Raw genomic sequence first — 27,731 nt, 5'->3', positions numbered from 1 at the left:
AGGTATCCCAGGACTCAAATCCTGTCCTGTAAACAGCAAATAAAAGATGATGCCAATATTAGAGGGACCACAGAAAAGCAGAGAAGATGGAGTTGGCCTTAGGACCAATGAAACTATTCCTGGAGTGGTTGGGGGCTCAGGTGGCTGAGCCTCTGACTCTTGGTCTTTGTCCAGGTCATGATCTCAGGGTTGTGGGATAAAGCCCACATCAGGCTCTGTGCTGAGCATGGAATCTGCTTGGGATTCTCTCTCTCCCTCTGCCCCTCTCCCCCACTCTCTGTCTCTCAAAAAAAAGAAAAAAGAAAAAAACCATACATTACCAACTCTACAAATCTCAAGCCATTTCTTTAGGAATAGGGAGAAGAAACACAGGGGATATATGAGAGGAGTTGAGAAATTCTTCTCAGGGGAAGCAAATATTCCAGAGGGCTCTAGACATTTTGGAGAAAGGTATACTTACCAACTGAGACCAGGTTGCTATAATTCTCCAACATTACATATTTGTACAAATTCCTTTGAGTTGAGTCCAGGCATTCCCACTCTTCCTGAGAAAAGTCGATGGACACATCCCTGAATATCACAAATCCCTGAATATCACAAATCCCTGAAACAAAAACCCTGAGTTATTCTTGTTTAATGAAATAAATGACTTCATGGTAGAAGGAGAGATGAGAAACATAAAAGGAGAGGAAGAAAAGGAGAGTTTTGGAGAAATGAAAAGGAAAGAAATGGCGAAAAAACAGGGTGGGTTCAATACCTGTGATATGAATGAAGACTACAGTTAGTGTTAATCAATGAGCAGAACTCACACAATCCAATTCCTGCAGATAAGAACTGTGCCCAGTGAGTGAATTCCAAGAACCATTCTGGTTTTAAAATATACTAAATCTTGGGGTTCCTGTGTGGCTCAGTCGGTTAAGTATCCAACTTCGGCTCAGGTCATGATCTCACGGTTCATGGGTTCGAGCCCCGCATCGGGCTCTGTGTTGACAGCTAGCTCAGAGCCTGGAGCCTGTTTCAGATTCTGTATCTCCCTCTCTCTCTGACCCTCCGCTGCTCACACTGTCTCTCTCTCTCTCTCTCTCTCAGAAGTAAATAAAACATTAAAAAATATATATTATCTTCTTTTTAAGCTCGCATATAACATTCACCAAGATAAACCACATTCTTGGACATAAAATATACCCTAACACTGAATAGAATAGAAATCATACAATGTCTACTCTCAAATAAGCAGGAGGATTACTGCCTAAATCATTCTGAAGTCAGTATTACCCTAATACCAAAACCAGATAAGACATTACAGGAAAAGAAAACTGCAGACCAGTATCTCTCATGAAAATAGATGTAAAAATCTTCACAAAATAATAACAATTGAATCCAAGAATATATAAAAACAATTATTCACCATGACTAAATGAGATTTATCCGAGGTCCAAAAGTCTGGTTCAACCTTTAAAAATAAATCAATGTGATCCATCAGATAAACAGACTAAAAAATAAAAATCATGTGATATCAATAGATGCAGAAAAGCATTCAACAAAATGTAACACTCACATGTGATTAAAAAAAAATGTCTCAGTAGAATCACGGAGAGGGATGCGTGGGTGGCTCAGTTGGTTAAGTATCCGACTTCTGCTCAGGTCATGATCTCATGGTTTTTGAGTTCGAGGCTCTCACTGGGCTCTGTGCAGATAGCTCAGAGCCTGGAGCCTGCTTCAGGTTCTGTGTCTCCCTCTCTCTCTGCCCCTCCCCTACTTGCGCTTTGTCTCTGTCTCTGTCTCTGTCTTTCTTTCAAAAATAAATAAACATTAAATTTTAAAAAATCACAGAGAGAGGGAGATGGCAACACAATGGGAAGGCCCTAGGCTCACCTTGTCCCATGAACACAACTAGATAACTATATATCATCCTATATACCCCAGAAATCAACCTGAAGACAAAATCCACAATGAAAGGGAGAGAAGAGGCACATCAAAGAAGGTAAGGAGTGTGGAGACATGCTTCAGGAGAGAATGGATTATGGGTGCTGTAGAGGGGAGGAAGCCATGATAATAGAGAAAGGTAAGAGAGAGAAAGGAACACACAAGGGAACACATAAGAAAATATTTCCCCAAAGCCATTGGCTTGGAAAATGAGGGGGGCTGATTTTTGGGAGTTCTTGCAACTAGATGGGGGGTTTGGCTTAAAGCTTGAAGTTTTAAAAGTCAGTGGGCTTGGCTAGGATAGAGCCTGGAGGGTATTGCGCTGCTCCTGGAGAGAAGGCAGGCAAATAGTCCAGGGACAGATAGCATGGAAACAGTGATTTCAAAGTGCCTGGTGCACGGAATGGGGAGATTATTTACTTTTCTCAGAGCACATGCCTGAGAAACAGTGTTCACAGAAACACCTCTCTGTAAACAAATGGCCAGTACCATTTCCCTCCCCTGCCATGCAGCACAGCCTCCTGCAGAAGCAGTGTAACTCCACCACTGGCTGCCTAACTTGAAACCGCCAAGCCCCACCCCATTGTGCTCTGGAGGGACTGCCCTTCTCAGCCCCAGCATGGTAGTTCCCTCCCCGAGAGAGCCAGCACAAACCCCTATACCGCATCCCCTGACCATAACAGTTCTGGTGGAGGTGATCTCATTTCACAAGCACACCAGAGCACACCTAATTAAAACTCACCACATTCATGCCGAGAACCAAACACTCTCCATAGCAGGCAAGGACAACCTCTGCAGACAACTGCCCTGATGTATAGAGCAGCCAAAACACAACAACAGAGCACACACAGCACATACCAGAGACTTTCCTGAAGCACCAGGCCTAGGCACTACATGACCCCTTTCAAAAGATCATTACTTTCAGGAGCAGGAGATAAAACTGCCTTTTCTAACACAGACAAGAAGGCAAAGACTTAGACAAAATGCAAAAATGAAGAAATTTATCCCAAATGAAAGAACAAGGTAAGGCTGTGGCAAGTTATGGAAGCAAAACAGATATAGGTAATATGCCTGATGGAGAATTTACAGCAACAATCATGAGGATACTCACTACGCTTAAAAAAGAAGAGAAGGCATCAACAGACAAATGCATTTTGCATTTTAAAAGTCATTGCCAAAATGCCCTCCAAAGAGGTTGCATCAATTTAAAATCCCATTAACAAAGCATCACCTGATATTTTTAAATGTATGTTTCATAGTGTTGAATTCATTAATGTTCTCTGAAGTGCACATCACAATTTTGATTTTATAGAAGGCATGGAATTTATTGAAGGGATAGATTGGACATATCTTCAATAACTTAAAATAAAAAATGATGGTAAGAGTCATCATCACATTGTGTTTGCATTTTGCAGTAAATTTTCCTACATAGTCTCTTTTTGTGTTAGAAAAGACATAAAATTATTCTTTTATTTTTATTTATTTTAAAAATTTTTAATGTTTATTTTTATTTTTTTAAAAAATGAATGTTTATTTATTTTGGGTGAGGGGCAAAGAGGGAGGGAGACACAGAATCTGAAGCAGGCTCCAGGCTGGGTATCAGCACAGAGCCCTATGCTGGGCTTTAACTCTCAAGCTGCTACATTTTGAGTTGAACCAAATTTTGACACTCAACTGACTGGGTCTCCCAGGTTCCCTAATACATAAAGTTATTCTTAAAGATGAACTAGATTGTAAACTCTATGAGGCAAGGAGCTAGTCTGTTGCTTTGGTATATAGACAAGTCTTGGTCAATAAATTTTTGTTGAATAAATACAAATATTATAAATTTAAAAACCAAATTGTTCTACCCTGAACTCCAGAAATATTATACAAATTAAAAGCACTGTGATTGGGGCGCCTGCGTGGCTCAGTCAGTTGAGCGTCCGACTTTCGCTTAGGTCATGATCTCGCGGTTCGTGGGTTCGAGCCCCACATCGGGCTCTGTGCTGACTGCCAGCTCAGAGCCTGGAGCCTATTTCAGAGTCTGTGTCTCCCCCTCTCTCTGACCCTCCCCTGCTCATGCTGTCTCTCTCTCTCTCTCCTAGAAATAAATAAAAAATATTAAAAAAAAAATAGAATTACCCTACGACCCAGCAATTGCATTACTAGAAATTTATCCAAAGGATATAAAAATGCTGATTTGAAGAGACACATGCACCTCAATATTTATAGGAGTCCTATCAACAATAGCCAAATTATGAAAAGAGACCAAATGTCCATAAATTGATGAATGGATTAAGAAGATGTGGTGTGGGGCGCCTGGGTGGCTTAGTCGGTTAAGCATCCGACTTTCGCTTAGGTCATGATCTCGCGGTTCGTGGGTTCGAGCCCCGCGTCGGGCTCTGTGCTGACTGCCAGCTCGGAGCCTGGAGCCTGTTTCAGTCTGTGACTCCCTCTCTCTCTGACCCTCCCCTGCTCACGCTGTCTCTCTCTCTCTCTCTCCTAGAAATAAATAAGAAAACATTAAAAAAAAAATTTTAAAAAAAAAATAAGAAGATGTGGTGTATATATACTACTCAGTGATGAAAAAGAATGAAATCTTACCATTTGCAACAACTTGGATGGAACTGGAGGGTATTATGCTAAGCAAAATAAGTTAGAAAAAGACAGATCCACATGATTTCACTCATATGTGAAATTTGAGAAACATAACAGATAATCATGGGAAAGGGAAGGGAAAATAATATAAAACAGAGAGGGAGGCAAACCATAAGGGACTCTTAGTACAGAGAACAAACTGACGGTTGATGGGTATAGGGAGTTGGGAAGTGGGGAATATGGATGATGGGCATTAAGGAGGGCATTTGTTTGGATGAGCACTGGGTATTATATTTAAGTGATCAATCACTGGATTCTACTCCTGAAGCCAAAACTACACTGTATGTTAACTAGTAAATAATTTTTTTAAAGCCATGTGCCAAGAAATAAAAACATCAATGCAAATTTTGTCACCATAAGACTTGCCTTATAAGAAATGCTAAAGGAAGTTTCACAGTTTTAATGAAATGACATTAAAAAGCAACATGAAAGCATAAATCTCACTAATAAAGGTAAGTATAAAAACAAATACAAAATACTGTAATGGTAGCAATATATATTTTAACACCAGTAAAAGTTAAAAGATGTATTAAGAATAACCATAACCAAATAAATTTGCTAATGGAAGTACAATATTTCAAAAAGCAAATTCTAGGGTGCCTGGGTGGCTCAGTTACTTGAGTGTTCAAGTCTTGAATTTGGCTCAGATCATTGTCCCAGGGTTGTGGGATCAGTTCCCATGTTGGGCTCTGCCTTGAGTGTGGAGTCTGCTTAAGATCCTCTCTCTCTCTCTCTCTCTCTCTCTCCCTCTGCCCTTCTCCCCAGCTCATGCTCTCTCTCCCTCAAAAAAAAAAAAAAAGAAAGAAAGAAAACTAATATCAATTACATAAAGTACATATGTGGAGGGGAAAAAAGTGTAGAGTTTATGTATGCAATTGAAGTTAAGTTGTTATGGGCTTAAAATAGACTGTTATAACTATATTGTTTGATTCAAGCCTCAGGGTAAACACAAAGAAAAAACCTAAAGTAGGTAAATAAACATAAAGAGAAAAGAATCACAACATACCGTTACAAAAATCATAAAACTACAATGAAGAAAACAAGAGGAGTAGAGAGGAACAAGAGAACTGCAAAACAGACAAAATGTTAACAAAAGTGAAATAAGTCCTTACCTAGCAATAATTATTTTAAATGTAAGCAAACTAAACTTCTCAATCAAAGGACATAGAGTGGCTGAAAGAACAGACTCAAAAAAACAAAAACAAAATCAGGACCCAAATAAATATTGTTTGTAAAAGTCTCACTTCAGAATTAAGGACATACATTGGCTAAAAGTGTGGGGTGGCAAAGATATTTCTTGCATATAGTAACCATAAGAGAGCAGGGGTAGTTATACTTATATCAACAAAATAGAATCTAAGTCATAAATTTTCACAAAAGAATGTCATATGATAAAAGGGACAACTCAACAAGACGATATAACAATTATAAATATATAGTACCTAATATCAAAACATCTAAATATATAAAGCCAATATTGACAGATCTGAAGGGAGAAATAGCAGTACAATAATCAAAGGAGGCTTCAACACCCCACTCTCACTAATGGATAGATAAATGAGACAGAACACCAATAAATAAAAATGCAGAACTGAGGAACAAAATAGACTAAATGAATCTAACATTCCACCCTACATCAGCAGATTACTCATTCTTCTTAAGCATATATGCAACATTATTCAGGATACATCACATGCTAAGAGATAAAACAAGTTTTATGAATTTAAGAAGATTGGAAACTATTCCAAGTATCTTCTCTATCACAATGGAATAAAACCATGTATCAATAACATAAAGAAAATAGGAAAGTTTATAACTATGTAGAAATTACAAATCCAATGCAATCTATGTGGGAGCCCGATAGTGACCACAAGAAAGCGTGGTTAGGGACGCGGGGATGTGCCTGCACACGGGGCTCCCTGCCTGGGCAGATCATGCCTGCAAACAGGATGCTCTGCCAGGAGGCCTGCACACAATATCCAAGTTTTATGGTCTGCTTGCATATGAGGGAACATGCCCTCCTTAGAAGTAAGGAGAAGGCTGGAATTGTGGGCAGGCCTCTTAGTAAACATGTTGTGGTCGCTTCCTCCCTTTGCTCCCCCCTGTCCTTGGAATGTGTTTGGCTACTTGCCCTTGTTTTGTAAAAGAATGCATTTTGCAAATTTCAGTTTGTATCCAGTTACCGGGGTATAAAATAAACCGCAAGAGGGGCTTGCGTAGAATTGTTCCTCCGGCCGGAGTTGTGTCTGTGTCTGTCCTTTGTGTGTGTCTTGTCTTTGTGTCATTTCGTTCACAACAAATCTATATCAAAATACCAATGTCAGGGTGCCTGGGTGGCTCAGTCGGTTGAGCATCCAATTTCAGCTCAGGTCGTGATCTCAGAGTTCATGGGTTGGAGCCCCGCATTGGGCTCTGGCCTGACAGCTTAGAGCCAGGAGCCTGCTTTGGGTTCTGTGATTCCCTTTTTCTCTACACCCCCTCACAGTCTCTCTCTCTCTCTCAAAAATGAATAAATGTTAAAAAAATTTTTTTAATCCAATGGCATATTTTACAGAAATAGAAAAAAAAAACACAATTATAAAATTTATTTGGAACCACAAAAACCCTGAATAGTCAAAGCATTTTTGAGCAAGAATAACAAAGCAGGAGATATTAAGTTCCCTGATTTCATAACATATTACTAAGTTATAGTAAATCAAAACAGTATGGTATTGGCACAAAAACATGTGGATAAACCATTGGAAGAGAAGAGACCCAAAATAAACCCTCACCTATATGGCCAAGTAATCTCTCACAAGGGCACCAAAATATAACATGGGGAAAGGATGGTCCCTTCAATAAGTGGTGTTGGAAAAACTGGATATCCGTATACAAAACAATGATTTTGGACCTTTGTTTTACACCATATACAAAAAGAAAAATCAACTGAAAAAGGATTAAAGAATTCAATCAGATGGACTTGACAGACATACAAAACATTCTATTCAAAGAAACAGAATGCGGGGTGCCTGGGTGGCTCAGTCGGTTAAGCGTCCAACTTCAGCTCAGGGCATGATCTCACCGTTTGTGGGTTCGAGCCCCCCGACAGGCTCTGTGCTGACAGCCAGCTCAGAGCCTGGAGCCTGCTTCGGATTCTGTGTCTCCCTCTCTCTCTAACCCTCCCCTGCTCACGCTCTCATTCTCTCTCAGAAATAAAAATTAAAAAAAAAAAAAACCCACAAAGAAACAGAATGAGGCACCTGAGTGGCTCAGTTGGTCAAGCATCTGACTTTGGCTCAGGTAATCATTTCATGGTTCTGGGTTAGAATCCTGCATTGGGCTCTGTGCTGACAGCTAGCTCAGAGCCTGGAGCCTGTCTTTGGATTCCATGTCTCCCTCTCTCTCTGGCCCTCCCCTGCTCACGCTGTCTCTATCTCTCTCTCAAAAATAAATAAAACGTTTAAAAATTAATTTTTTAAATGTTTAAAGAAACAGAATGCACAATCTTCTCAAGCACACATGAAACAGTCTCTAGATCGTATGGTAGACCACAATATAAGTCTTAATAAATTTAAGAAGACAAAGCATATCAAGCATCTTTTATGACCACAATGAATGAAACTAGAAATCAATTATGAAAAGAAAACTGGAAAATTCACAAATATGATCAAGTGGGATTTACCCCATGAATGCAAGAATAGCTCAACAGCCACAAATCAGTGAGAAACACCACATTAACAAAATAAAGGATAAAAATCATATAATCATCCCAACAGGTGCAGAAAAAAGCATTTGACAAAATTCAACATCCACTTATAATAAAAACTCCTACAGAAGTTGGTATAGTGAAGAAATACCTCAACATAATAAACACCGCCATACATGTATACATAAAATATAATTTCTCCCAACTTTATTAATATAATTGACTATAATACCATAATATTGTGTAAGTTTAAGGTGTACAATATGTTGATATAATGCATATATATTGCAAAACGATTAGCATCAGAGTGTTAGCTAACACCTCTATCATTTAACATAGTTACCATTTAAAATTTTTTTTAAGTTTATTTATTTTGAGAGAGAGAACACACGAGCAAGGGAAGGGCAGAGAGAGAAGAAGAGACAGAGGACACCGAGCAGGTTCCTTACTGTCAGTGCAGAGCCTAATGTGGGGCTTGAACCCAGGAACCGTGAGATCATGACCGGAGCCTAAACCAAGAGTCAGAGGCTTAGCCGAATGAGCCACCCAGATGCCCCCCATTTCTTTTTTTTTTTTTAAATTTTTTAAAAAATATTTTTATTTATTTCTAGGAGAGAGAGAGAGAGAGTGAGCAGGGGAGGGTCAGAGAGAGAGGGAGATACAGACTCTGAAATAGGCTCCAGGCTCTGAGCTGGCAGTCAGCACAGAGCCCGATGCGGGGCTCGAACCCACGAACCGCGAGATCATGACCTAAGCGAAAGTCGGACGCTTAACCGACTAAGGAACCCAGGCGCCCCTTTTTTAATGCTTTTTAATTTATTTTTTGAGAGAGAAAGAGAGAGAGAGAGAAGCGGGGGAGGGCCCCAGAGAAGGGGACAGGGGATCTGTAGTGGGCTCTGTGCTGACAGATTGACAGCAGCAAACCCAATACGGAGCTTGAACCCATGAACCATGAAATCATGACATGAGCTGAAGTCAGACCCTTAACCAACTGAGCCACCCAGTTACCCCAATGAATTACCACTTCTTTTTTTGCAGTGAAACATTTAAGAAAGTTCTACTCACTTAGCAACTTTCAAGCATATAATATTTAGTCACCATGATGTATATTAGATCACTAGAGTTTATTCAACTTATAAGTAAAAGTTTGTACCCTTTGACCAACATCTCTCAATTCCCCCACCATCCTGTGGTAATAATCACTATACTGTTTCTATGAGTTCACCTATTTCAGATTCCACATATAAATGATATCCTATTTTCCTTTCCCTGACTTATTTCACTTAGCATAGTGCCCTCAGAGTTAATCCAAGTTGTCACAAATAGCAAGATTTCCTTCTTTCTCATGAAAGTATTCTATTGTATATATTCCATTTCTTTATCTATTTATCCATTGACTGACTTAGGTTGTTTCCATATCTTGGCTATTGTGAATAATGCTGCAAGAATATGGAAGTGTACATATATGGAATTTAAGACACAAAACAGATGACTATAAGGGAAAGAAAAAAAAGGGGGGAGAGAAGGAAACCATTAAACAGACTATTAACTATAGAGAACAAACTAAGGGTTGCTGGAGGGGAGGTAGGTAGGGGGATGGGCTAAATGGATGGGCTAAATGGGTGATGGGTATTAAGAAAAGAACTAACTGTGATAAACAGTGGGTGTTATATATAAGTGATGAATCACTAAATTCTATTCCTGAAACTAATATTACACTATATGTTAACTAACTAAAATTTAAATAAAAACTTGAAACAAATAAAAGAAATACAGTATTAAAATAAGAAACATAGCATTGAAGAAAAAAAAAAAAAAAGAATATGGACTTGCAGGTATCTCACTGATACCTGTGGATATATACTCAGGATATATACTCTCCTTTGGATATATACTCAGAAGTGAGATTGCTGAATCATATGGAAGTTTTATTTTTAATTTTCTAAGGAAACTCCATATTGTTTTCCACAGTAGCTACACAAATTTATATTCCCACCAACAGTGCACATCTGGACTTCTTGATAATAGCCATTCTAACAGTTGAAAGGGAATATCCCATTGTGGTTTTGATTTGCATTTCCTTGATGATTAGTTGATGTTGAGTATCTTTTCATGTACCTGTTACCTATTGGTATGCATTCTTTTGAAAAGTGTCTACTCACTTCTGCCCATTTTGTTTAGATTTATTGGGGTTTATTTTGCTAGTGAATTGTATAAGTCTATATATTTTGAATATTAACCCATTTTAAAATATGATTTGCAAATATTTTATCCATTCCATAGGCTGCCTTTTCATTTTGCTGATTGTTTCTTTCACTGTGCAGGAAACTTTTACTTAATTAGTACCACGTTTATTTTTGCTTTTGTTGCATGCGCTTTTGGTGCCATACCCAAGTAATCATTGCCAAGACCAATGTCAAAGAGGTTTTCCTGTTTTTTTCTAGGAGGTATAGGGCTTTAGCTTTTATGTTTAAATCTTTAATCCATTTTGAGTTAATTTTTGTGAATGGTACAAGATATGGTCCAATTTCAATTTTTTCCATGTGAATATCATTTTCCCAACACCATTTAATTTAGAAATAATCTTTTCCCCCTGCTGAATAATCCCTTGTCGAATATCAGCTGATTATAGATTCAAGGGTTGATTTCTGTGTTCTCATTCTGTTTCATCGGACTGTCTAATATATCCATTGGTACTATGCCAGTGCCAACCAGTCTTAGTTACTATAGCTTTGTAGTATAGTTTGAAATTAAGCAGTGTGATACATTTAGCATTGTTCTGCTTATTCAGGATTACCTGAGTTATTCACAGTCTTTTGTGCCTCCATACAAATTTTAGTATTGTTTTTCTCTTTCTGGAAAAAAAATGCCAGTTGAATTTGGATAGAGATGACATTGAATCCATAGATGGCTTTGGGTAGAATGAACATTTTAACAATAATTCTTCTGATTCACAAACATGGGATATCTCTTATTTGTGTCTTCTTCAGTTACTTTAACCAAAGTCTTGTCACTACACAGATCTTCCACCTCATTGGTAAAATTTATTTCTACATATTTTATTATTTCTGATGCTACTATGAATAAGATTATTTTTTAACTTCTTTTTCAGGTATTTTGTTGCTAGTGTATAGAAACACAACTCATTTCTGTATGTTGTTTTTGTACCTGTAACTTTCTTTTTTAATTCATTCTTACAGTTTTAAGGTGGAGTCCTTCAGATTTTCTATATGTAAATTCATATAATATAAATAGACAATTCTACTTCTTCCCTTCCAATTTGGATGCCTTACACTTATTTCCTCATATGATTGCACTGGCTAGAAATTCCACTAGTAAGTTGAATAGGAGTAGTGAGAGCAGACACCCTGGTGTTACTCCTGAATTGGAAGAGCTCTCCACCTTTCAAATATGATGGTGGCTGAAGGTTTGTCATATTTGGCTTTTATTGTTTGAGGAATGTTCCCCCAAATTTGCTGAGTGTTTTTATCATGAAAGAATGTTGTATTTTGCCAAATGTTTTTCTGCACCTGTTGAGATGATTATTTTTAACTTTCATTCTATTAATGTAGTATATCACATTTATTGATTTATATGTGTTGAACTATTCTTGTATCCCAGGGATAAATCTTACCTGATCATGGTGTATGTTTCCTTTAATGTCCTATTGAAATCAGTTAGCTAACATTTTTTTTTTTTTAGTTAGCTAACATTTTCTTGAGAATTTTTGTATTTATATCCAACAGGATTGTTGACCTGTAATTTTTTTTTCTTCTGGTGTCTTCATCTGGTTTTGGCATCAGGGTAAGGCTAACCTTTTGAAATGAGTTTGGAAGTGTTCCCTCCCCTTCAATTTTTTGAAACAGTTTGAGAAGAATTGGCATTAATTCTTTAAATGTTTGATAAAATTCAGCAGTGAAGCTTTCAGTGCTGGGCTTTTCTTTATTGGAAATTTTTGATTACTGATTGAATCACATTACTAGTATAGTTAATTGGTCTAGATTTTTAAATTTCTTCATAATTCAGTCTTGATAGGTCACGTTTCTAGGAATTTATACACTTCAAGGTTATCCAATTTGTTAGCATATGCATGTTTATAGTAGTTTACTATGATCCTTTGTATTGCTGTGATATCAGTTGTAATGTTTCTTTCATTTCGGATTTTATTTGGGTCCTTTTACTTTTTTTCTTAGTCTAGCTGAAGGTTTGTAAATTTTATCTTTTCGAAAAGATTTTAGCTTTGTTAATCTTTTCTATTGCTCTACTAGTCTCTATTTACTTCAGCTCTGATCTTTCTTACTTCCTTTTGCTAACTCTGGACTTTGTTCTTTTTGTAGTTTCTTAACATTTAAAGTTGCTTATTTGAAATCTTTCATTTACCCTACTATACGAATGTATGCCTATAAACTTTCCTCTAAGTACTGCTTTTACAGCACTGCATTTGTATTTGTCTGTTGAATCTCCATTTTCATTTGCTTGAAGATTTTTTTTCTCTTTTGATTTTTTCCTTGGCCGACTGGTTATTCAGAAGTGTGTTGCTTAGTGCCCATCTATTTGTAAAATTTCCAGCTTTCCTCATGTTCTTGTTAGTTTCATACAATTGTGGTTGGAAAAGAAACTTGGGATGATGTCAGCATAAATTTCCTAAGAATTGTTTTGTGATCTATTATATGATCTATGTGGAGAATATTCCATGTGCACTTGAGAAGAATGTGTACTCTGCTGCTGCTGTTGAATGGAATGTTTTATATATGTCTGTTAGGTCCATTTGGTCTAATGTATGATTCAAGTCAAATGTTTCTATATTGATTTTCTGTCTGAATAATATATCCATTACTTAAAGTATTAAAGTCCCCTACTGTTCTTGTATTGCCTGTTTCTTCCTTTAGATCTGTCAGTATTTGCTTAATATATTTAGGTGCTCCAATATTGTATGCATAAATGTTTATAATTGTATATCTTCTTGATGAATTAACCATCTTATCACTATATAATGACCTTCATTGTCTCATTATAGTTTTTGGCTTAAAGTTTATTTTGTCTTATGTAAGTATGGGCCAACCCTGTAAGGCCAACCTCACTTTTGTTGGTTTCTGCTTCCATGGAATATCTTTACCATGTCTTCACTTTGAGCCTAAGTACGACCATAAAGCTGAAGTGCCTCCTTGTGGAGGTAGTATATAGTTGAATCTCATCCATCCAGCCATTCTATGCCTTTTGATTGGTAAATTCAATTCATTTATATTTAGAGTAGTTGTTAATTTGTAAAGACTTACTAATGCCATCTTATTACTATATCTCTGGCTGCTTTGTAGGTCCATTGTTCTTTCCCCCTCACCCCTTTACTACCTACCTTTTCTATGGTGATATGCTCTGATTTTCACTTTATCTTCTGTGAATCTAGTAGGTTTGTGCTTTGTGGTTACCATGAGACTTTTAATCACACATAAAAACTCTACTCTTTATTGCCCCCTTTTATGTTTTTGATTTTACTATTTACCTCTTTTTATATTCTGAATTCATTAACAAATTACAGTAGTTCTTTTTTGTATTCTTGTTTGTTTTATGGTGTCCCATACATCTTGTAGGCTTTTTTCACTCTCTTTCATTCCTTTTTTCTTGGTTCTCCTCTGACTGGGAGGGAGCCCCTACCCTCCAATTCTCTGATTTTATATTTGCTTGGTCTATTCTTCTGTTGATGTTCTCTATTGCATTTTTCATTTCATTCTTCAGCTCCAGATCTGTTTGGTTTATTTTTAGGATTTCTCTTTGTTGGATTTCTCATTTTATTCATGTATTATTTTCCTAACTTGCTGAGTTCTTTTTGGGTTTTATTGTAGATCATTGAGTTTCTTTAAAAGAGCTAATTTGAACTCTTTTATCAGGCAAACCACAGAATTCTGTCTTTGAGTTGAGGATAATTGAGATCTTTTTGTGATGTCATGTTTTATGGATTCCTCATGTTTCTTGGAGTTTTGCATTGCTGTTTTCTCATTTGAAGTAGTCACCTCCTCCGATCATTACTAGCTGCTTGCAGGTTGGAGATACTTTGTGTTGGTCCTGCTTATAATTGGGTCTTTCTCTGTCTTTGTAGGAATATATGTGCTCCATGCTTCTTGCCCCTTTGTGGCTTCATTGTCTTCTCTCAACCTTACAACTTACCAGGCTGGCTGCTGGAAACCTCTTTTGTCTTTCCTAAGATAATACTATAGCTCAAGTTTATGATTTCTCCCTTGCCACAGACTGTTTTGTTTTCTGCATGCTCTTGGTCTACCAAAACTGTCTCTTACTTGGGAGCATACACAAGGGGCTAGCTGAAGAATTGGGGGAGTTGTGAGTTTAACATTTGAAGTTTTAGGGGTGCCTGCAAGCCAGATAGGAGATCCTTGGGCAAGGTTTTCCCAGTGGCTTGTGTTGAGCTTCCTATTGGAGTCCTGAGTGCAGGCAGTAGGAACTGTGTTTAATTTTTTAAAAGTTTTTGTTTATTTTTGAGAGAGAGACAGAGTGCAAGTGGGTGAGGAGCAGAGAGAGAGGGAGATACACAATCTGAAGCAGGCTCCAGGCTCCGAGCTGTCAGCACAGAGCCTAATGTGGGGCTTGAACTCTCGAGATCATGACCTGAGTCAAAGTCAGACACTTAACTGACTCAGCGACCCAGGCACCCTGAAGCTGTATTTCTTTATATTACGATCTCCTCTTCCCACCCAGTCAGGCAGGTACTGCCTCAATACTATGGGTGCTGCAGTAGACAAACAAGTTTCTTCAGCAGCATCCTATACAGGTGGGAAAGCTGGGAAAATCACCCACTATTTTACCTGAAGAAGTCATTGCTAGTTAGTTCAGCAACATGGTGTGCTGCCTTGGGGAAGAGGTGGCACTGGTGAAGTTCATCTTACAACCACCACCACCACCACCACCCCCTTTTGTTTTGTTTTTTTTTCTCCAACAGAATGCTAGACTCTTTCCTCAGGAAATCTGAAGTTCTGCAAAAGCTCTCTCATCTGTGTGTCTGCTCAAATCAGCACTCTCTAGATTTACCCTGAATGCACCCAAGAGGGGCGGGGGCTGGTTCACAGACTTCTGCTGTTTCCACCTTCTGTACAAAGGACTTTCAGTGTATTACTTTATGTGGTAAGTGAGACTCCTCTCAGGTCGCTTAGCTTATGGTGTTGGATCTCACAACAACCACAGAGGCCCTTTTTCTTATAGGTGGATGCTGAATTTTAGTTGTTAAACTTGGAGGCCAAATGAAGGCAGGCATCTTATACTGTCATGATGCTGAGGTCATTTCTCAAAATTAAAATTTCCATGAAGGAGCTATCCTATCTTTATTTTTACCTCAGTATGAATTTTGCCTTCTCATACGTTACAATCTTGTATTTTCTTTATAAAGATGAATTATCCCTTGCTCTATAAGAAATAGACATTACTCAAATTTTTCTTATATTCATTTACATGAATATCTTTTTTCCCATTATGATGTCTATGATGTTGAATAAGACATGGATACTAGTTAAAAATTTTTCTCTAAAAAATTTTTGAAAAGATAATAATAATGACGAAGGCTAATACTATGCAAGTTTTATTATGTGATAGGCACAAATGTAGAATCCACATAACAAGCCTCTGAAGTGAACGAATTATATATATATGCATATAAAAGGACCTGGAAGAATAAGTTGGTTAACATTTGGGAAACAACTGGGTCAAGAATTTTGGTCAAAGGGAAGGATTTATAATGTACAAATCTTTAAAAGCAGAAGAGATCCCACACATTTTATCTGAAATGAACAATAAAAAATAAAGCAGACACATTCAAAAGGGGCCATTAAGGTAACTCTTTATAATGGTAAAATTTTCAATATTTGACAAAATAGGGGGTTGATAAAGACAGGTGAATACTTTGAAGCCAATAAAAGAGTAACCAATATATTTACAACAAATATTAAACCTGGTTATAGTATATCACAGTAACACTTTCTGTCAAAAACAATGATATGTAATCTTAAAGGGTTTGCTCCAAAAGTTTGACAATGATTGTCTATGACTGGTATGAATACAGATAACTATCTATTTTTGTTCATATCTACAGTAATATAGAGAAAAATTATTTTGCAAAGAGTATAAACTTTAAAAAAGGAAAATAAAGCAATCTTCCAAAACAAAAGATACAGATTCACAAGCTATTAAAGGATACTTAAAAGTAACAGTAACTTAACACAAACAAAATGGAACACAGATACAAACACAGATACACAAATTTAGAAAACAAAGACTGACCTGATATCCATGCTTTATATGTATAAAAATATAACTCACCATCAAACAGGCAATAAAAAAATACAAAAATAGATATAGTTTTTAAATAAATGGTATTCATATGAGAAACAGGGAGAAGGGTAAATTTAGACCCTCAATAAATAATTTAAAATAATTTTGAGATGGATCAGTAATTCTGTATCATGTACAAAAAATTAAGAATATTAAAAAACCCCCAAAATAGCAGGATTAGCCCCCAAATGAATTTTTCAATGTTTAAAATAAAGGCAAATACAATAAATGGTTTTTAATTTTTAATATTCACAAGTATGAAATTTCCAAAAATAATGAAAGAATGAATATAGATATCTTCAGAGTGGTTTTTCTTTTCCTGTATAAATTCTCTCAGACTAAGTGGTAAAGCATAACTAAGGCATCCGTACCTTAATTACATTTGTAGTGACTCTCCCTAGTATAAATTTTCTTTTCTGTTGTGTCCTTCCTTAACCACAAATTCTCACTTATAGAGTTTCCAATTCACAGATCTACTCACCAGTATGACTCTTTTTATGTTGCTGAACTTCTGAACCTCTGCCAAAAGTCTTTCCACATTCCTTACATTCATAAAGTTTCTCACCAGTATGAATTTTCTGATGTTGAGTAAGGCTTGAGCCAGTACCAAAATTCTTCCCACATTCTTTACATTCATAAGGTTTTTCACCAGTGTGTATTCTCTGGTGCCGATTAAGAGCTGAACCACTACTGAAGGACTTTCCACATTCTTTACATTCATAGGGTTTTTCACCAGTGTGAATTAGCTGGTGTTGGATAAGTTTTGAGCCACTACCAAAGGCCTTGCCACATTCTTTACATTCATAAGGTTTCTCACCAGTATGAATTCTCTGATGTTGAGTAAGGTCTGAACCACTACTAAAGGCTTTCCCACATTCCTTACACTCATAAGGCTTCTCACCAGTGTGCATTCTTTGATGCTGAATAAGTTTTGAACCACTTCTAAAGGCCTTCTCACATTCTTTACACTCATAGGGTTTCTCACCAGTGTGAATTCTCTGATGTTGAGTGAGATCTGAGCCACTATTAAAAGCCTTCCCACATTCCTTACATACATAAGGTTTCTCACCAGTGTGAATCCTCTGATGTCGAGTAAGGGCTGATCCAAAACTAAAAGCTTTCCCACATTCATTACATATATAAGGTTTTTCACCAGTATGAATTCTCTGATGCCGAGTAAGGGCTGAACCACTACTAAAGGCCATTCCACATACTTTACATTCATAAGGTTTCTCACCAGTATGAATCCTTCGATGTTGAGTAAGGTTTGAACCACTGCCAAAGGCCTTCCCACAATCCTTACATTCATAAGGTTTCTCACCTGTGTGAATTCTGTGATGCCGAGTAAGGGCTGATTCAAAACTAAAGGACTTCCCGCATTCCTTACACTCATAAGGCTTTTCACCACTGTGAATTATCTGATGTCGAATTAGGCCTGATCCAAAACTAAAGGCTTTCCCGCATTCTTTACATTCATATGGTTTCTCACCAGTATGAATTCTCTGATGATGGGTAAGGTTTGAGCCACTACCAAAGGCCTTTCCACATTCACTACATTCATAAGGTTTCTCACCAGTATGAATTCTTTGATGGTAAGCAAGGTTTGCACCACTACCAAAGGCCTTGCCACATTCTTTACATTCATAAGGTTTCTCACCAGTATGAATTCGCTGATGTCGAATAAGGACCGATACAAAACTAAAATCCTTCCCACATTCCTTACATTCAAGGAGTTTCTCATCAGTATGTATTCTCTGATGCTGGGAATTGAAAGTGGGCATGTCTTCAGAAGTAAATATCATTTGACTGAAATGTCCTTCCTGAGATTCCTGTTTTCTCTCAAACTGGCTTTTACATTCCCAATCACCTCTGAAACTTGAATACTCAATGCTGTTTTTTATAAGTCTTTCCATTATCTCTCATCAGGATGATTCTATTCCATAAATATCCTTTTTCAGAAATAATTTCTTGGTCTCAACCTTGATTCACAGTCTGAAAGAAAATATAAAAGCAAACATTCACTTTTTTTGTGTTCTGGGAGGAAAAAACTTTTATAATAGAAATGAAAAGACTTAACTGAAACTAATTTTCATAAAAAGTGTGTAGTTTATACAGTTCTCAAATAGGATTGGGTAACCTTGACAAATAGATAAGGAAAGTAAAAAGAACCAGAAGTCACACTGGAAGGTGAAAGAGATATTTAGGAAAATAGATTAGTCAGTTGTTCCTAAAGAGTGATCTAAATAAAAATCCCCTTCAAACATGGGACCTTGATAAATATAAAGATGCCTAGGCTCTACCCCAATTTTGTTAGAGAATAAATCTAGTGTTATATACATTTTAAAATGCAAGTAATTACCAATTAACCCATCTCTTAGGGTTGTTTGGAGCACTGTATAACTAACTACCCCTATAAGAAAAACCTAGGATAGTCAGGTAACAAACATTAATTGCATAGAATCTGAAGGAAATAAAAGAGAAGGTACTCCAGATACAGCATTATCCTGATGAAAGATTAATGTGATGAATGAACAATGCAGAAGGAAGAATCTACTGTGGTTAGAATGTGGCTTATTTATGCCATTTGATAAAATCCATGTTTGTGTAGGAAGTCTATGAGGCTAAGCTTGGGAGAGCAAAAAAGGGGATGCAGTAAAAGCTACTGTAATTGAGAATCTAGTTTTAAAGCCCAAGAGAAGGGAAGAGCAGATAGAGGTAATGTGGTACTATTGGCAGATCGCAAGGATGCAGATAGATAAGTACTCTGAATCCCAGCTCGGGTGATTATTGAATGGTTCTGAAATCACACATAATGTATATATGTAGTTATATAAAGTAACTGCGCAGTGTTTAGTAGCTATTATTTGGAAGACTTCTATACCAGAAAAGAAACTAGGAAAATGAATGGATTTAAAGATACCAATAAAGTCCTTGAGCAAATACGTCAAGCCCCAAAAAGTGAAAATATCTGAGCTCCATTCTCTTCCTATAGCAATCTTGTTTGGGGTTGGCCTAAATGTCTTAAAATTACTCTTTGCATCTCCACTGTCAATAGACAATCTAGGCCAAAATTTTCTTTTATTTGGACACAAAAGTAGCATTTTAGCTAGCTGTCTGCCGTTCTAGTTTTCCATCCCTAACAGCCAGAGTGATATCAGCTCGGCACTTTCACGTTCAAAATGCTTCAGTTGTTCCCCACTGTTCTTAGGAAAAGACCCACAGTCCTTAACTTGGTCTTAAAAATTCCTCAGCAACCTGCCTCCTGCATGCCTCTTCAACTTGATACTTATTTCCCTTCAACAATAAACTACAGCTACACAGGTCTTCTCAGTTCTTCAAATGCACTAAACTTTAACATCTTCCGCCTCAAACACACAATAATTTCATCTGCCCTAAATTACTGTCCATACCACCCTCTCCACTGCCACCTCTCTTGGCTTTACAAGCTTCTGGTCATTGTTCAGGTCTCTGCTAAGTGGCAATACCCTAATAAAAATCTCTTATGAATATTAAATCTTAATTATGCATGTCTCACCTTTATCTCACAAAGCATTTTATTTTCTTCCATTCTTTGTGTTTTGCTTGGTAATGGGTGGTTGGACATTTGTCTCCTACAATCACAAATTTCATATTTGAATGTTTGCTTAATGTTTGTCTGCTACAGTAAAGCCAGCCTTCAGGAAGGAAAGATAACCAATGTATATTACTTGAATCAACTTGAACCCTGGCACATACCAAAAGGGCAATGCACATTTAATGAATGTCTAATATAGTAAGTTAGTTTCAAAATTCAAAATAAGTTAGTTTGAAAATAAACTTCGAAAAACAAGATTTCTCTAGAAAGAGAATACACTTTCTCTCAAAGAGAACAAGTGGATCACATGCAGTTTCTCCTGCCCTTTTAAAACCCTCAATGAAATGAATGAAATGGATTTTTAAAAATATTTTCTTTTTTTTTAATTTTTTAATGTTTTATTTATTTCTGAGAGAGAGAGAGAGAGAGCATGAGCAGGGGAGGGTCAGAGAGAGAGGGAAATATAGAATCTGAAATAGGCTCCAGGCTCTGAGCTGGCAGTCAGCACAGCCTGATGTGGGGCTCAAACCCACAAACTGTGAGATCATGACCTAAGCTGAAGTAGGACGCTTAACCAACTGAGCCACCCAGGCGCCCCCAAAATATTTTCTTTAAAAAAATTTTTTTATCATCCATCAGTCCTCAGTTTTTGTCAGCATTCAAGAGTCTCTCATGGTTTGCCTCTCTCCCTGATGGGTGTGGGGGGGAGGGGGGATGGGCATGGAGGAGGGCACTTGTGGGGATGAGCACTGGGTGTTATGTGGAAACTAATTTGACAATAAACTATTTGTAAAAAAAAATAATAAATAAAATAAAAAGAAAAATTTTTTAATGTTTATATATTTTTTTATTTATTTAAAAAAATTTTTTAATATTTTATTTATTTCTGAGAGAGAGAGAGAGAGGCAGCATGAACAGGGGAGGGTCAGAGAGAGAGGAGACACAGAATCCAAGACAGGCTCCAGGCTCTGAGCTAGCTGTCAGCACAGAGACCAACGCGAGGCTTGAACCAACAAACCACGAGATTATGACCTGAGCCGAAGTCGGACGCTTAACCGACTGAGCCACCCAGGTGCCCAATGTTTACTTATTTTTTAAGATAGATAGAGAGAAACAGAGTGTGAGCAAGGGAGAGGCAGAGAAGAAGACACAGAATCTGAAGCAGGCTTCAGGCTCTGAGCTGTCAGCACAGAGCTCAACATGGGGCTCAAATTCATGAACCATGAGATCATGACAGGAGCCGAAGTTGGACACTTAACCAACTGAGCCACCCAGATGTCCCAAAATGGATTTTTTTTAAAAAAAGGACCAAACCTGGGGCGCCTGGGTGGCTTAGTCGGTTAAGTGTCCGACTTTCGCTTAGGTCATGATCTCGCGGTTTGTGGGTTCGAGCCCTGCATCAGGCTCTGTGCTGACTGCCAGCTCGGAGCCTGGAGCCTGTTTCAGTCTGTGACTCCCTCTCTCTCTGACCCTCCCCTGCTCACACTGTCTCTCTCTCTCCTAGAAATAAATAAAAACATTTAAAAAAATTAAAAAAAAAAAAGGACCAAATCTACAAGGTCAAAGAAAATTAAAGAGAAGGTAGCAGCAACAAAACCTTCTGAAGTGGGAAAGCACGAAGACAAATTAAGACTAGCTTAACAAACCAAACAATGATGAAACCTAACCCCCAAAATAAGGAAAACCCAGAAAAGGATGATTTATGCTGCAGAACCCCAGAAAGGTTTAAGAAATGGAGGCACTACATAACTATGCAAGTTTACCAGTTGGCTTACAAAAAGTTAAGTCAGGTTCATAGTGTCCACTCTAAATACAGGGAGGCAAATACCATATATTTGAGGAAATACTATACTGTAAAAGAGATTAAATAAACAAAGCCCCAAGGAACTTCGAAGAAAAACTACAAGGGTGCCTGGGTGGCTCAGTCAGTTAAGCATCCAACACTTGATTTCAGCTCAGTTGATGATCTCAGGGTAATAAGATCGAGCCCTGTGCCAGGCTCTGTGCTGAGCAGGGAGCCTTCTTAAGATTCTCTCCCTCTCTCTCTCTGCCCCTCCCCCTCTCATGCTCCTCTTTATCTCTCAAAAAAATAAATTTAAGAAAAAGAAGAGAAATTACATAGAGAAATGAGAAAAAGTTCAGAAACTATCATTAACATCCTGAGTGGGACATGAGAAGTTATTTTACATGGTAGAAAAATAGGATAACATAAAAGGAATATAAGATTAAAAAAGAGTTTGTAGGAAATAGGAAATGAAAATACCAAGTAGGAATAAAAACAAATAATTACAAAGATTAAAATATAAAATATGTCTCTTTAAAAAGTACAAAAAGATATGGAAATGGAAAACAAATGAAAATTAGAAGGTCATGCAAGGCAGCTGCATATCTAATGGAAGAGATCATTTTTAAAAGTGTCCTCTGCTGGGGTACCTCAGTGGCTCAGTTGGTTAAGCATTAGACTTTGGCTCAGGTCATGGTCTCACGGTTCGTGAGTTTGAGCCCCACAGCAGGCTTTATGCTGACAGCTCAGAGCCTGGAGCCTGCTTTTAGATTCTGTGTCTCCCTTTCTCTCTGCCCCTCCCCTGCTTGTGCTCTCTCTGTCTCTCTCTCAAGAATAAATAAAACATTAAAAAAATTTTTTTAAGTGTCATTTGTCAAATGTCAGACAGAGTGGTAGAAGTAATGAAGAAATCTGAAAATCATCATTTTGAAATCACCAAACTAACTATTGATTCAGGCTAGGATCCTCAGTAAATTCTAAAAGTAGAAAGTGAATGGTTGTTGGGAAAAAAGATTTACAGATTTCATAGTATCACTCCACAGATTATTTACTAATTATAAAGGGAAAAATATACCTTTGTACTGGGAAGATTTAGTATTCACCACTTCTAACCTTAACTTATGAAAGCTGGCTATCACCAATAGTGTAACAACCTGACGTTATGTGCCTTCCCAATGTAATGCAATAAAACGTACACCATCCTATCACCTACATAGCATGCTTGCCATTTCTAAACCTCTGATCTCCAAGAGAAAGCCATCAGACAAATGGAGGTTGTTGAAACAATCTATAAGAAAATTGTCCTGAATTCTCTAAAACATTCAGTGTCCTATTAAACAAAAAATGAGAGCCTGTTCTAGATTAAAAGAGACTACAGAGACTCAACAACCAAAATAATGCATGAATCTTGATTGGATCCTAGATCAAGCAAACAAGCAACCAAGTAAATGAACAAAAAAACCCCAAACAAACAAACAAACAAAAAACAACATTACACCAGCTTAAAAAAAAAAACACTTTGAGGAACCACTGGAAATAATTAACATGAAATGTCAGAGGTAATATTAATGAGTTAATGTAAATTTTCATAGATTTTCTATATCATTGTTATTGTTTGGAAAATGTCCTTATACTTAGAAGATACATGCTAAAAGTATGATGGGTAAAATGTCCAGATGTCCCTAACTTGTCTTCAAATGACTTGGGAGGGTGAGGTGAGAAAGTGTGTGTGTGTGTGTGTGTGTGTGTGTGTGTGTGTGTGTGTTTAGAAAGATAAACCAAATGTGGCAAAATGTTAACAATTGGTAATTTTAGGTGATGACTATATAGGGTACACTAAAATATTCTTTCCTTTAAAATTTTTTTAAATGTTTTTTTTTAATGTTTATTTATTTTAGAGATAGAGAGACAGAGCACAAGAAGGGGAAGAGCAGAGAGAGCCGGAGACAGAATCTGAAGCAGGCTGCAGGCTCTAAGCTGTCAGCACAGAGTCCGATGAGGGGCTCAATCCCACGAACCATGAGATCATAACCTGAGCCAAAGTCAGATGCTTAACCGACTGAGCCACCCAGGTGCCCCAAATGTTTATTTATTTTTTTACTTATTTAAAATTTTTTTAATGTTTTTATTTATTTCTGAGAGAGAGAGACAGCGTGAGCAGGGGAGGGTCAGAGAGAAGAAAGATACAGAATGTGAAGCAGGCTCCAGGCTCTGAGCTGTCAGCACAGAGACTGATGCGGAGCTTGAGGCCACGAACCGTAAGATCATGACCTGAGCCGAAGTCAGATGCTTAACCGACTGAGCCACCCAGGCGCCCCTATTTATTTTTGAGAGAAAGAGATACAGAGAGTGAAACAGAGAGAGAGAGAGAGTAAGGGGCAGAGAGAGACAGATACACAGAATCTGAAGCAAGCTCCAGACTCTGAGCTATCAGCACAGAACCTGACACAGGGCTCGAACTCCTGATGGTGAGATCATGACATGAGACAAATTTGGACACTTAACTGACTGAGCCACCCAGGCACCCCTGAAATATTCTTTCAATTTTGCTGTATATTAGAAATTTTTCAAAGAAATCACAAATTACAGGTTGTTTTAGAAAATAGCATTTAAGAAATTTCCTAGACCTGAAAGACACGAATTTCCACATTTAATGAGCTCACTTGATACCTAGCATAAAGAATAAAAATGATTCACACAAAGATATATTTTACATTAGGTTCCAGGACACTAGGAACAAAGAAAAGACCCTAAAAGGCTCCAAAGAGTAAAAATAGTGCATAAATAAAAGAGCAGGAATGAAAATGGCTTTGAAGTCCTCAACAATATTCTAAGCCAGAAGTCATAACCTCAAAATTCTAAAGAAAAATAATTTCAAGTAGAATACATGTCCTGTGAAAGAACAAATATACTAGTTGAAAAGCCTTTTCAGATATACTAGAACTCACAAGTTTAACACATTTATCCATTCTTACATGCTACTTACACAAAAAGCAATTTTGATAATCTGAAGTTTTCTCAGAGTAAGCCAAAAACCAGGAAGGCATGAAATCCAAGAAATAAAAACTCAACAAAGAAGAGAACAGAATTCAAAAAGTAGGCAAAATTTAGAATAATAGTGGGTAGAGAAGAACAAAGGATTTTAGGAAGGCTGTCTAAACATAGGAAATGACAGATTTCCCAAAATTTTATTTTCTAAAAGACTGAGTATGAATTAGTGATAGTTACACGAACCACCATGCATCATCCCCCCTAAAAAAAAAAGGCAGCATTAGAAAATAAAGTTGTAGAGCAAAGTAAACATGATTCATAACTCAGTTATGAATAAATTCATGATAAAGATTAAAGAAATAAGCTTTGGAATGAGATATTTATAAAATATTTATTTATCAAAAACCTAGTATTCAAGATATAAAGATATTTTTCAAATCATTAATTAAAAGCTAAAAGATCCAAAAATGAAGATGTCTGTTAAATAATTAAGAATTAGTATGACCTTTGTCCCAGGTTTCTAGATCATAGTTTATAAAACCCTTGTAATTTCCTAAGTGATAGAAGTGTCTTTGATATTGGATCATACTTGAGTTTATGCTGTGAGGTAACTCATGGTGTGCTTCAGCACTGGAGGTGGTAATCAGAAAGACTGAGCCAACCCAACCTCTGGGAAAGCAGAGTGAAGCGGGAGACTGAGTTCAATTATGCAACCAGTGATTAAGCATTCATGTCACAGTGGAACCCCAATAAAAAGTCTGGACACTGAAGTGCAATATAACTTTCTGGCTGATAAACACATTGATGAAACAGAAAGGTAATGTATCCTAATTCCATAAGGAAATTCTATAGAAACCATATTTGGGTTTCTTCCAGATTTTGCTTATGTATCTCTTCATTTGGCTATTCTTGATTTGTATCTTTATGATTTATAATAAAACTTTAATTTTGAGAATAGTGCTTTTCTGAATTCTAAGAGTCATTCTGGTAAATTATTAAACCTGGCAATGAGGGAGGTCACTGGAACCCTTTCTCCACAACAAGATTTGTAGCCAGTTGGTCTAACGTAGGGAGAGGTAAACATTTAGCTAAAACCTGTGGAGTCTGATAATAATTCAAGGTGTTTACTGACAATTCAACTGCAGTTCACCAGTAGAGTTAAAACAATAACATCCCACATGCATGGACTGGAAGACTTAGGAATGTTAAAAGAGCAAAACTCCTCAAAGCAATCTGAAGATTCAACACAACCTCTATCAAAATTTCAATGGCCTTTATGGAGAAATGAAAAGCCAGTCTTTAAATTCATATAGAATGGGCCCTGAATACCCAAACAAAATTGCAAAAGAAAAACAAAGTATAAATATTTACCTCCCAGTTTCAAAACCTATAAACAAAAAACTACAGTAACCAAAACACTGCATACTGACACAAAGATAGATCTATAGACCAATGGGATAGAAGAGAATCAGAAATAAACCTAAACTTCTATGACCAATTGACTTTCAACAAGGATGACAAGTCCATTCAATGGGGGAAAAATATCTTTAACAAATGGTGCTAGGACAACTGGATAAACATATGCCAAAGAATGAAGTCAGATCCTCTATCTCAATTCACATAAAAAAATGAACTCATGAAAATGGACCTACTTTCTTACACTATACACAAAAATGATATCAAAATGAATTAAGGACCTACATGTGAGACCTGAGACCATAAAAATCCTAGAAGAGAGCACAGGCAGTAATTTCTCTGACATTAGCCATAGCAACATTTTTCATAATGTCTCCTGAGACAACGAAAATCAAAGCAAATATAAGCTATTGGGACTACATCAAAATAAACAGCTTCTGCACAGCAAAGGAAACAATAGAAATAAAAGACAACCTACTGAAGGGAGAAAATATTTTCAAATGACATATCCAATAAAGGGCTAGTACCCAAAATATATAAAGAACTTTTGTAACTCAACACCCAAAGGACAAATAATCCAATTAAAAAATGGGCAGAATCCATGAAAAGACATTTCTCCAAAGAAGAGTTACAGATAGCCAACATCACTCATCATCAGGGAAAAGTTAAAAAAAAAAAAAAAAAAGCTAAGAACCACAATGAGGCATCACCTCACACTTGTCAGAATGGCTAAAATCAACAACAAAGAAGCAAAAAGTGTTGGCAATGATGTGGAGAAAAAGGAACCTTTGTGCATGTTTGTGGGAAAGCAAACTGGTGTAGGTGCTGTGAAGAGCAGTAGGGAGACTCTCCCACCAAATTAAAAATACAATGATCCAGTAACTCCACTACTGGATATTTAACCAAAGAACATGAAAACACTAATATGAAAAGATATATGCACCCCTATGTTTACCGCAGCATTATTTATAATAGCCAAATTATGAAAGCAAGTCAAATGTCCATCAATAGATGAATATAGAAAGAAAATATGGTGGGGTACCCGGGTGGCTCAGTCAGTTAAGTGTCTGACTCTTGATTTCGGTTCAGGTCATGATCTCACATTTCATGGATTTGAGTCCCATGTGGGGCTCTGTGCAGACAGTGCAGAGCCTACTTGGGAGTGTCTCTCTCTCTCTCTCCCTCTCTCTGCCCCTCCACTGCTCTCTCTCAAAAATAAGTAAATAAACTTTTAAAAAATGTGGTACATATATACAATGGAAAATTACTAAGTTATAAAAAAGAATAAAATCTTGCCATTTGCAACAACATGGATGGATATAGGGGATATTACACTAAGCAAAATAAGTCAAAGACAAATACCATATGATTTCACTTATATGTGT

At 37.1% G+C, this 27,731-nt stretch overlaps 1 protein-coding gene across 1 annotated transcript in view; it reads right to left on the bottom strand.

Moving 5' to 3' along the window:
• The window catches only part of LOC120243537 (zinc finger protein 850-like), a 165,158-nt gene that overhangs the window by 120,157 nt on the left and 17,270 nt on the right, over positions 1–27,731 (bottom strand). Inside the window, 1 exon segment of the mRNA XM_039249741.1 lies at positions 17,092–18,574. Within this exon segment, the coding sequence (XP_039105672.1) occupies positions 17,092–18,495 (1,404 nt within the window). The 5' untranslated portion in view covers positions 18,496–18,574.

The sequence above is a fragment of the Hyaena hyaena genome, unplaced genomic scaffold (assembly GCF_003009895.1).
Source record: "Hyaena hyaena isolate Hyena2069 unplaced genomic scaffold, ASM300989v1 scaffold_345, whole genome shotgun sequence".
Lineage (NCBI taxonomy): Eukaryota > Metazoa > Chordata > Mammalia > Carnivora > Hyaenidae > Hyaena > Hyaena hyaena.
This window is presented reverse-complemented; position numbering and strand designations above follow the sequence as displayed.